Source organism: Phyllobates terribilis, unplaced genomic scaffold, assembly GCF_046119375.1.
Source record: "Phyllobates terribilis strain yellow unplaced genomic scaffold, ASM4611937v1 Scaffold_3__8_contigs__length_932513732, whole genome shotgun sequence".
Lineage (NCBI taxonomy): Eukaryota > Metazoa > Chordata > Amphibia > Anura > Dendrobatidae > Phyllobates > Phyllobates terribilis.
Genome location: NW_027362763.1, coordinates 769,448,619 through 769,460,832, shown reverse-complemented (window position 1 = coordinate 769,460,832; position 12,214 = coordinate 769,448,619). Strand labels below are relative to the sequence as shown.

At 39.9% G+C, this 12,214-nt stretch overlaps 1 protein-coding gene across 5 annotated transcripts in view; it reads left to right on the top strand.

Moving 5' to 3' along the window:
* Positions 1-12,214, top strand: part of PLCB4 (phospholipase C beta 4) — a 352,882-nt gene that overhangs the window by 218,124 nt on the left and 122,544 nt on the right. For all 5 annotated transcript variants that reach the window (XM_073672246.1, XM_073672244.1, XM_073672245.1 and 2 more), the window contains exon 8: positions 12,102-12,181. In XM_073672246.1, the coding sequence (XP_073528347.1) occupies positions 12,102-12,181 (80 nt within the window). The remainder of the gene's footprint in view (positions 1-12,101; positions 12,182-12,214) is intronic.

Sequence of the window (12,214 nt, the reverse complement as noted above, 5' to 3'; positions counted from 1 at the left end):
ACATTCTTGGCAAGTGTGTTAAGATCTGAATGTATCCTGCTAAATAGGGTCTTACTATATGTTTTGGGGTTCCCTTACTGTTGGGTGCTCAAGATGTTAGGTTGCAATTTTAATAATGGTCCCAAATAGAAATATTTGAGGATTATCCCTCTTACTTGGATCACTTCTTGCTTTGCAATATAGGTTTGTGAAGATTTTCAGGGAATCACTGTAGATATACTTGGTCCTGTAATGTGGTTTCTCAATACAATGAATATATTCGCTGTATTTTATTACATTAGTATTGATCCCTACAGAGGACCAGATTGCAAATAAAATTACATTCTTATTGATGTCATTATGTTAAATATCCTACATTAAAAAGAGAAATTAGATGGACAGCAGCACCAGGATCATCATTTCCATACCGATATGTACTTGATGGCTGTGTAGGTTTTCTCCTCCAGGTTTATCTGGGTTATTTAAAAAGGACCCATCACTTAAATAAGTTATTTAACTGGTCTAAATGCCACTTCTCTCCACAATCAGGCGTTTTTTTTTCTCGGTTCCTCCAATCCTGAGATATGGCCCCCTCTTTGTAGGTAAATATAGTCTTGTTGGCCAAGGCACAAGAAGACGCCAAAGAGAAGAGTTGAGGATCACGGCCACTTGGCTAACAAGACTGGATTTACATAAAGACAGGAACAGAGAGGTGCAAGAATAAAATAAAAAAAAATAAACAAAAAAACCCCCACAGATTCAGGAGAACAGAGGCAATTAGACCAGCTAAAAACATCACATATTTATGGCAAGTAGCAGTTTGGCTTTAATTGGTTTATTGAGTTGGTTTATTGGTTATCGAGTGATTGTAGCATCTGGTATGGATTGTGTATATGTCTGGATGTGAATACTATGATTTTGTGGCATCCCACCATACAAGCTCTTTAGTAGGGTGATTGCAGTGAGTTGGTCTCAGCTGCAGCATCTTCAAATTAAAATAGGAGTGGGAGGGAGGGTGTCGATTTTTCTTTTGATCTACGTTCCCACGTGAGTTTTTGGCGAGTATTTTACGCAACATACTTTAAAAAATATGCAAAAATGCAAGTAACCTTTTCTATTTAATGGGTGCTGAAAATCTGCAACATCAAAAACTCACCAAAAGCTCGTCGTGGGAACGTTAAGGAGGAAATTCAATCAAGGAACTTCTGCTATGTCATAGATACATGTGAGAAGACCACATGGTTAAGTCTACCTCACATCCCCACTTATTTTAAGAATGAAATGTCCTTACATGTATAGACTGGTCAGAGCCCTTAGACACTGCTCAGAGATTTCTGTTAGGCCACGGCCCCACTATCAGTATTAGCTCAGTATTCGGTCAGTATTTTTTCTCAGGAGTGTGAGCCAAAACCAGGTGAGGAACAATCAGAGAAAAGGTATAATAGAAACAAGTCACCAATTCTGCATTTATCATCACTCCTGGTTTTGGCCCCCGCTCCTGAGAAAAAATACTGACCGAATACTGATAGTGGGGCCGTGGCCTACGTGAAAATCTCACACAACATTCTACACAGGGGTCCATGAATTTTAGTGGCTTTTAGTTTGAAATAATAGACTGCTCAGGGACGTTTGGCACAAATGAAACATTTTTGACTTGTCATTTCAAGGCCCATGTGATAATTTTATACAAATAGCCCAGGGACTGACAAATAGCAATACATATCAATAAGTGGTATAGTAGATTAAATCATATATACAGTACAGACCAAAAGTTTGGACACACCTTGTCATTTAAAGATTTTTCTGTATTTTCATGACTTTGAAAATTGTACATTCACACTGAAGGCATCAAAACTATGAATTAACACATGTGGAATTATATACTTACCAAAGAAGTGTGAAACAACTGAAAATATGTCTTATATTCTAGGTTCTTCAAAGTAGCCACCTTTTGCTTTGATGACTGCTTTGCACACTCTTGGCATTCTCTTGATGATCATCAAGAGGTAGTCACCGGAAATGGTTTTCACTTCACAGGTGTGCCCTGTCAGGTTTAATAAGTGGGATTTCTTGCCTTATAAATGGGGTTGGGACCATCAGTTGTGTTGTGCAGAAGTCTGGTGGATACACAGCTGATAGTCCTACTGAATAGACTGTTGCATTATGGCAAGAAAAAAGCAGCTAAGTGAAGAAAAATCAGTGGCCATCATTACTTTAAGAAATGAAGGTCAGTCAGTCCGAAAAATTGGGCAAACTTTGAAAGTGTCCCCAAGTGCAGTTGCAAAAACCATCAAGCGCTACAAAGAAAATGGCTCACATGAGGACCGCCCCAGGAAAGGAAGACCAAGAGTCACCTCTGCTTCTGAGGATAAGTATATCCGAGTCACCAGCCTCAGAAATCGCAGGTTAACAGCAGCTCAGATTAGAAACCAGGTCAATGCCACACAGAGTTCTAGCAGCAGACACATCTCTTCAACAACTGTTAAGAGGAGACTTTGTGCAGCAGGCCTTTATGGTAAAATAGCTGCTAGGAAACCACTGCTAAGGACAGGCAACAAGCAGAAGAGACTTGTTTGGGCTAAGAACACAAGGAATGGACATTAGACCAGTGGAAATCTGTGCTTTGGTCTGATGAGTACAAATTTGAGATCTTTGGTTCCAACCATCGTGTCTTTGTGCGACGCAGAAAAGGTGAACGGATGGACTCTACGTGCCTGGTTCCCACCGTGAAGCATGGAGGAGGAGGTGTGATGGTGTGGGGGTGCTTTGCTGGTGACACTGTTGGGGATTTATTCAAAATTGAAGGCATAATGAACCAGCATGGCTACCACAGCATCTTGCAGCGGCATGCGATTCCATCCGGTTTGCGTTTAGTTGGTCCATCATTTATTTTTCAACAGGACAATGACCCCAAACACACCTCCAGGCTGTGTAAGGGCTATTTGACCAAGAAGGAGAGTGATGGGGTGCTACGCCAGATGACCTGGCCTCCACAGTCACCAGACCTGAACCCAATCGAGATGGTTTGGGGTGAGCTGGACCGCAGAGTGAAGGCAAAAGGGCCAACAAGTGCTAAGCATCTCTGGGAACTCCTTCAAGATTGTTGGAAGACCATTTCCGGTGACTACCTCTTGAAGCTCATCAAGAGAATGCCAAGAGTGTGCAAAGTAGTCATCAAAGCAAAAGGTGGCTACTTTGAAGAACCTAGAATATAAGACATATTTTCAGTTGTTTCACACTTTTTTGTTAAGTATATAATTCCACATGTGTTAATTCATAGTTTTGATGCCTTCAGTGTGAATGTACAATTTTCATAGTCATGAAAATACAGAAAAATCTTTAAATGAGAAGGTGTGTCCAAACTTTTGGTCTGTACTATATATATATATATATATATATATATATATATATATATATATATATATATATATCTTTTATTAAATAAACAGCATAAAATCTTTTAATATCAGTTCCCCCTCTACTTATAAATACCCATATGATACAGTTATGAGATGGGAAGATGCTGTCACTGATTTTAAAAAATCCTATTGCAGAATTACCGGTACTTTATTTCTTTATCTCTACATTTTATTATAACTAAAAAAAATATTAATTATACATTAACTTTTCATACCCCAAAGTATACAAAAAATCTACAGCTGAACAGAAATAAGACGTCAAACTATATGGTCTAAAAAAATTACTACATTTTCTCTGTGCTTCTGGTCCTGTACTCGACACATAGCAGCGTTTCCCATGCTGGCACGTAACTGGAGCAGTGAGTGAAGGGTCGGGCTGACTGATTATTTTAATAGTTAGGCCAGGACCCCTCTCCCTTCACTCATTGCTATGGTCACATACCAAGTGTATTAAGGACCCCAACAGTAGTTAACCAGAAACGGAGTGCCGATCAAGCTACTGGAACTAATATTAAAGGGGTTGTCCGGCCTTAGGCTACAAGTCTGCGGTCACTCTATGTGACTGCAGACTTGTGAATAATCACATTGCGCACCATAAGGATTCTCCAGTGCCGGGAGCAGCAGGTGCATGACTGCAAGTATGTGATTTGCATTCATGCGGTCACGTGCTAACTAGACATGCTGAGCCTCGCTTAATACAACTGTATTGAGCGAGGCCGGACACGTCTAGTTGGAATGTGGCCAGAAGTATACAAATCGCATGAGAATCCTCACAGCGAGCAGTGTGCACGCCATGTGAGTATTCACAAGTCTTTAGTCACATAGAGTGACTGCAGACTTGTAGCCTAAGGCCGGACAACTCCTTTATTTCTGCTATGTGCAGATCATATAGATTTACTCTTGGGGGTTAAAATGAGAATCTTCTTCAAACGCATTAACTAAATAGACACCCAATGCAAAAAAAATAATATCCAGTAAAAGTCTTTTAATCTGGTATTAATTGGGCATGATATTTGCCAGATTACGGAATATACTTAATTACTGAATGGTACATGACAATACTAGAAGCTGAGGGAATGGTAGAAATTAGAGAGGTGTTTTTTACACTGTAACACAATTGGCTCTGCTGTATAATGTTGCTGTGATGACTTATTAGTGTATTTGTAATGGAAAAAAAAGCAAATAATCAGGTTTCAAAAACTGCGTCTTAGAGATTAGATGAGGTATAATTCCAGCGGGACACGGAGTGAGATTGCTCTATTACACAGCTACTTCCCGCGGCTTGTCAGCATACCGGCACTACAAGTTATGACAAGCAGGTGTAATAGGTAATGAATATTCCCCCAATCCTCCATTCTCATTATTTCTACATTTCACATTTCTATTTTTCCTCCTATTACTGTACCATCGGGTGCATGAGCTCATGAGAAATAATCATTACTTACTGTTTTCCAAACCACATTAATTCCAGTCTGGGAACAGTCATGTAAAGTTAAGGCCATGGGTCATAGAGTTAAGAAGATTCGAACTAGATTGCACCTAAAAAAGAGAGGCTGCCCATAGAGGCCGAAATCATTCAGCCAGTACGACTAATGCAAATGAACTTTCCTCTAGAAGGCATGAAACTGTCTCTCTAGCGCCAACAACAGGAAGCTAATCTGTAAGCCAATGTCTGACCTATTAACGAGCCTAGAAACTTGACAAGGGACATCAATCTAATCCCTGGAAGAGGGCACTGCCTCCCTACACCACCTGGGGAACCAGTGCCTTCCAAAAGCATTCATACCTTTAATGACCTTATCCATTCTGAAAGGGAATCTGTCAGCAGTTTTTTGCTATGTAACCTGAGGGCAGTGTGAGTTAGGGACTGAGACACTGATTTCAAGGATGTGTCCCTTATTTGGCTGTGCGCTGTTGTTTCCATACAATTAATGTTTTATCACGAGGAGATTTTCACTGCTTGGACTGATGCTCGCCTGAGCCCTTGTTCAACCACGCCCCTCCTCTGATCAGCAGCTCACTGTAAATAGACTATTTACATACAGAGCCTGGTATGGGCGGGGTTAGCTTTCTGAGATCTGCAACATGTTAAGTCTAAAAACTGTTACAACTGCTGCACTCAGTAAATTAAGTAATACATCTTTGGAATCAGGGTCTCTTCTACGTTATTCTGTTCTAAGATGAGCTAGCAAAAATATGGTGACAGATTCCCTTTAAAGTCTGCCGACCGGAATGGACAACCATCTAATGTGTATGTCAGTGTGCCAAAAGATGATAAAATATGTAGGTTTAAAAAAATTACCAAATGCTAAAAACCCTCCAGCACTTACTAAAGTGGAAAAATAATAATTTATTGTCTAAAAATATTGTGCATTTTGGAGGTGGGGAAAACCCTTCATCAGTTTGCAATATACAAAGTATGAGAGCTCTCGTAAGTGGGTTTAAATTGTAAAAAAAAGGCGCCAAGGATGTTTGTGGGTGGGAATTCACATTGATTGACAGTTGTCAATGAAGCTGAAATCATTGGGCTTGCAATGGCTGGGTTTTCCTCTTCAGTTATTAGTTATACAATAAATTTAAACAGATCATGGTTAATGCTGAAAAAGTATAGAGAGGGGGCTGGTTTGGAGCTCACCATGCTGTGCGCTAAATCAGATCCACTGGTGGGTGGCGATTCCGCTGGTGAATGGCGATTTCGCTGGTGAGTGCCGATGCCGCTGGTGAGTGCCGATGCCACTGGTGAGTGCCGATGCCACTGGTGAGTGCCGATGCCACTGGTGAGTGCAGCCAATAGAGAAGGAAGGAGGAATCTGTCCGGCACATTCATCTAAATAATATAAAACTACATTTTATTAGGTGAACATTAAATAAGTAGATAAAAGTGACACCTGGCGCGTTTCTGGCCCCCGAGGCTCCCTTAGTCATAGGAAGTTTTATATTATCTGGATGAATGTGCCAGACAGATTCCTCCTTTCTTCTTTATTTTTTACAGCAGCCTCCTAATGTTCACTACACATGTATCCATCCCCTAGCCTTCTCTTCTGAAGGTGTGAAGCCACCATGGCACATTTACCTTTATTACTTTGGTGGTAAAACATTAACTTGTTAGATTTGCTGCAGAACTTGTCTCCCTCCTATATCTGTATCCAACCTTGGAGAAGGTAAACAGCATCCCGGAGATCAAGGCTAGTGTCAGGTTATCTGAGGTTAAATGCTGCAGTGCTATTGTGCGGGTGCAATGATGGCTGTCTATTGTGACTAGTTAGCCCTCAGGTGCTGCTAACTCCTTTCCTTCACCTATTTCTGAGCCTACTGTACATCAGCATTGTATTTCTGGGTCTGAAACTGCTTGTGTGATGATGATAGTCACAGTCTGAAATATATAGCAGAGCTTTATTAATTTCCTGAATATTTTTGTTGGCCCTGCATCGCACCCTACTGGCAGCTTTAATGAGTGCATTAGATGTAATATTAGAAATGTATATATAATGTAGAAGAGCAGAGTGGGTTATTCAATACCATTCATAATGCTGTAATGTATTATGTTCTGTTTTACATAGGATTTCCGGAAAGCCTAACAAATTATCTTAATTAATTGGAAATTGTTCTTTTAACAAACTTTGAATAAATTAATAGTGAAGGCAAATAAAAGAAGAAACTTTGTAATATATCTTATCAAAGAATTCAGCTTTTTTTCCCACTTATGAGACATCTTTCTTCCCCTCCCAGTGCCGGTTACATATATAAGCTATCTGACTTATTTCATAGCTAAGCCAGGCCCCTTCTCTTTCTGTGTATCGGTTGTGACAAAAGAGGGCTGGCTTTGCTATTCGCTGCAGCATGAATAGTGCTCTCCTGATCAGCTGGGCCAAAGGTATTGGGCAGTCACTAATATTTCCTCTATATACTGTATATAAAAAAGGAAAAAAATATTGTAAATAAATGCAACTTCATAATGTGTGACATGACTTCTTATATGTTTGGTATGTTAGATATGTTAGGTTATATGGCTAGGTTATTTATGTTATCAGAATCCTATCTCTTGGACAGGTCTGTTTTGGCCTTATGCACCTCATCAGCACAGTTGTAAAAGTGCCTTAGATACGGTACCTATTTTTATGCTAGTCTTGGCCAGGTCTGCTATTGTTTTGAAAAGTCCAGGATAGGGCTTGGCCAAAAGAAGTTAGCAAATTCATTGTAATTTACGCCAAAAAAGTGGAGAGAATTCTGAAAATAATGTACTTCTCTCACTGGTTGGTGCACATTTCTTGTGATGCATGGCAACTGAAACATGCGCCAAATTCATTATGAGGTGCTGAATTTGGGGCATCTTATTCCAGCATACACTTCAACAAGACTGGCACACAAAACACCAGTCTTTGTATAATCAGGGCCTTAAAACAGGTAAGAAGCAGCAATAAGTAAAGTATGAGAGTTGAGAATCTCATGGACTACAAGATCATAAGTTGTGGATGCAAGAAAGTGCCAATGATTCCGCGCTTCTCCGGGTCAAAAGAAGGGATGCAATGCCCAGTGCTTGGTTAAGAGTCCATTTATTTAGAAGCTAAAATCAGACGCATTTCATTGCATAGCTTGTGTCAGGTATAGCAAGGAGTGGACATACAGTACAGACCAAAAGTTTGGACACAACTTCTCGTTTAAAGATTTTTCTGTATTTTCAGGACTATGAAAATTGTACATTCACACTGAAGGCATCAAAACTATGAATTAACACATGTGGAATTATATACTTAACAAAAAAGTGTGAAACAACTGAAAATATGTCTTATATTCTAGGTTCTTCAAAGTAGCCACCTTTTGCTTTGATGACTGCTTTGCACACTCTTGGCATTCTCTTGATGAGCTTCAAGAGGTAGTCATCGGAAATGGTTTTCACTTCACAGGTGTGCCCTGTCAGGTTTAATAAGTGGGATTTCTTGCCTTATAAATGGGGTTGGGACCATCAATTGTGTTGTGCATAAGTCTGGTGGATACACAGCTGATAGTCCTACTGAATAGACTGTTAGAATTTGTATTATGGCAAGAAAAATTAGTGGCCATCATTACTTTAATAAATGAAGGTCAGTCAGTGCGAAAAATTGGGAAAACTTTGAAAGTGTCCCCAAGTGCAGTTGCAAAATCCATCAAGCGCTACAAAGAAACTGGCTCACATGAGGACCGCCCCAGGAAAGGAAGACCAAGAGTCACCTCTGCTTCTGAGGATAAGTTTATCCGAGTCACCAGCCTCAGAAATCGCAGGTTAACAGAAGCTCAGATTAGAGACCAGGTCAATGCCACACAGAGTTCTAGCATCAGACACATCTCTTCAACAACTGTTAAGGGGAGACTTTGTGCAGCAGGCCTTCATGGTAAAATAGCTGCTAGGAAACCACTGCTAAGGACAGGCAACAACAAGAAGAGACTTGTTTGGGCTAAAGAACACAAGGAATGGACATTAGACCAGTGGAAATCTGTGCTTTGGTCTGATGAGTCCAAATTTGAGATCTTTGGTTCCAACCACCGTGTCTTTGTGTGACGCAGAAAAATTGAACGGATGGACTCTACATGCCTGGTTCCCACCGTGAAGCATGGAGGAGGGGGTGTGATGGTGTGGGGGTGCTTTGCTGGTGACACTGTTGGGGATTTATTCAAAATTGAAGGCATACTGAACCAGCATGGCTACCACAGCATCTTACAGCGGAATGCTATTCCATCCGGTTTCCGTTTAGTTGGACCATCATTTATTTTTCAACAGGACAATGACCCCAAACACACCTCCAGGCTGTGTAAGCGCTATTTCATCAAGAAGGAGAGTGATGGGGTGCTACGCCAGATGACCTGGCCTCCACAGTCACCATACCTGAACCCAATCGAGATGGTTTGGGGTGAGCTGGACCGCAGAGTGAAGGCAAAAGGGCCAACAAGTGCTAAGCATCTCTGGGAACTCCTTCAAGATTGTTGGAAGACCATTTCCGGTGACTACCTCTTGAAGCTCATCAAGAGAATGCCAAGAAGCCGTCATCAAAGCAAAAGGTGGCTACTTTGAAGAACCTAGAATATAAGACATATGTTCAGTTGTTTCACACTTTTTTGTTAAGTATATAATTCCACATGTGTTAATTTATAGTTTTGATGCCTTCAGTGTGAATGTACAATTTTCATAGTCATGAAAATACAGAAAAATCTTTAAATGAGAAGGTGTGTCCAAACTTTTGGTCTGTACTGTATATATACAAAAAATGTGAAAAAACCTGGTTTCAAAACATGGTGGCCGTTAAGGCAGAAAAGTACAGTCAATAAAAAGGCATAAATTTGAGTATCCATCAATGTATATATGCGTCGGAAATAAAATATTGTTAGCATGATTAAAAAATAATTAAGAACCAATATAGTTAAATGCAAAAAAATTATGGACTGCAAGATAGCCATTGTGTCAAAAGTTACAACAGACGTTATATATATCTATTGTAGCACAGCTGGGATGGACAGGGTTAAAGTCCTGCTCTGCAGTGTTGGATCAGAAGCACCTACTGTGTTTCTCTAAGAGGCAGGAAGTAGGTTCATTGTGTGGCAGTCCCCTGAGGGAGTGTCCATCTGCTGGATGGCGCGGAGGTGAATGTGTTAGCTGGTGAATGCACAGACTGTGCACTGAAGAAAGAGACAGGACAGAATCTCTCTCTGAGAGGAGTCTGCACAGGCCGTGTGCGGAGAACCGCAAGTATCCGTGGTTGCTATGGTCAATAGGTGTTTTGTGTGACCGAGCTGGGGCGAGCTCAGCGGTATATGAGTAGCCAGGGTCTGTTCTGTTTAGTTAGCTGGTGGCGAAGGCTAGGGATTTATGTTTATGACTTTATTTTTGTGCTGTGCAATCTGTGTAAAGCTATAAACACTACATGTGTTTGGACTAAAGCTCCATTGCCTGTGTGAACGCTACCTAAGGCCTAATGCCTACTAGAGAGAGTGAATCCCTACTATATGTATATATATAGTATAATAGTATACTATGTATACTATATATATAGTAAGGTATGATGTATAGTATGTACGGTATATATATATTAGCAATAAATGACCCCACAAAAAGGATGTCACAGTACCATGAAAGCTTCTAATGTTGTAGACATGTTTATTGTCTGTGATAACCATTTTCTTGTTCATGTACTCATTGATCATATGTGCAGTTTGTAGAATTTGTTGTATGTAATTAAAATCAATATTTTAAATATACAATAATTACCATTCATATTTCTAAGCTTTAATTAGTTTACATGAATGTATTTATTATTATTATTATTATTATTAATAATCATTTATATTTTTACTTTAAATATTTTTTACATTAAGCATAAATGTATCTTTAAAGCAAATCTGCCTTATCTAAAACCATTAAAGAGGTTTTCACACTAACTACATTAATCACATGGAAAATATATATCTTTGTACCGTGTTAGCCAGTAGATAGAAAAATATTAAGATTTGAGAGTCCTCAGTGGTTGATACCTTTTAATGTCTAACTGAAAAGATGGTGACAAATTGCAAGCTTTCAAGACTACTCAGGTCTCTTCATCAGGCATAGTATAACACAAAATCTGAAGAGTCACATATATACTGACCGAATACTGATAGTTGGGCCGTGGCCTTAGCTTTACATACACACATGTATGTGACTCTTCAGATTTTGATCAGAATTTGATCAGAGTGTGGTTTTTCTCGTACATGAAGAAAAGAAATAAAGTTTCTCCACCTTCTCCTTTCTGACACTGTTAAAATAGGACCTCACTCGAATGTCATCCGAGTGCGGTCGGATTTTTCACGGACCCATAGACGTACATTGCCAATTTTGATCCGACACTTGGATCAAAATCAGACATGTCTCAGATTTTTTCCACAGATCACTCAGTCCGACGAAAAAAATTGGACATGTGCACAGCCCAATAGAATATCATGGTTACAGCACAAATAACACTCGCACATGAAAAATCAGACTTGTGAACGAGTCCTAACAGAGAAGCGTCAAACCCTTGTGTAGTCTAAACTTTCAGTCTGACTCACCTCCATGTTTCCCTTTCTTTGGCCACGGCCCCACTATCAGTATTTGGTCAGTATAAGGTCAGTATTTTGTTTCAGGAGTGGGAGCCAAAACCAGGTGAGGAACAATCAGAGAATAGGTATAATAGAAACAAGTCACCAATTCTGCATTTATCACCCACTCCTGGTTTTGGCTCCCACTCCTGAGAAAAAATACTGACCAAATACTGACCAAATACTGATAGTGGGGCTGTGGCCTTAGCTTTACATACACTCAGTAGGCTATCAAGTAGGTGGGAACAGAAAATGGTTGGAATCCAAGAGTTTGGCCCTCATCCATCATAAAGTGATGGCATACACTAGGGGTGCGGGAAAAACTCTTTAGTAAGAAGTTCAAAAGTTACAGAAATTATATTTATTTTTCTTGATGACTCCATTCCGTCAAGAACGTATCATACTTTACTCGCTTTTTGGAGGAGTGTAGTGTGTGTGTTCGGTGTTGGAAACCAGGTGTGAAGCGTCGTTATGTAACTTGCTTGTTCTTCTTCTGTCTTGATAACTGGTAAAGATACATTTAGTTATGAAGAAGTCGGTGCATGTCTATCTTTTGTTGCACAGTATGTCTTCTATGGGGTGATTTTCCTTATTTGTACTCTGTGTTTGTATGTCTTTCAGCAATGGGTAGAAGGGCTAAAATCTATCACGCATAACTTTAGAGCCAACAACGTCAGTCCAATGACATGTCTCAATAAACAGTAAGTGTCCTCCATGTGTCTGCTTGTTTTCTA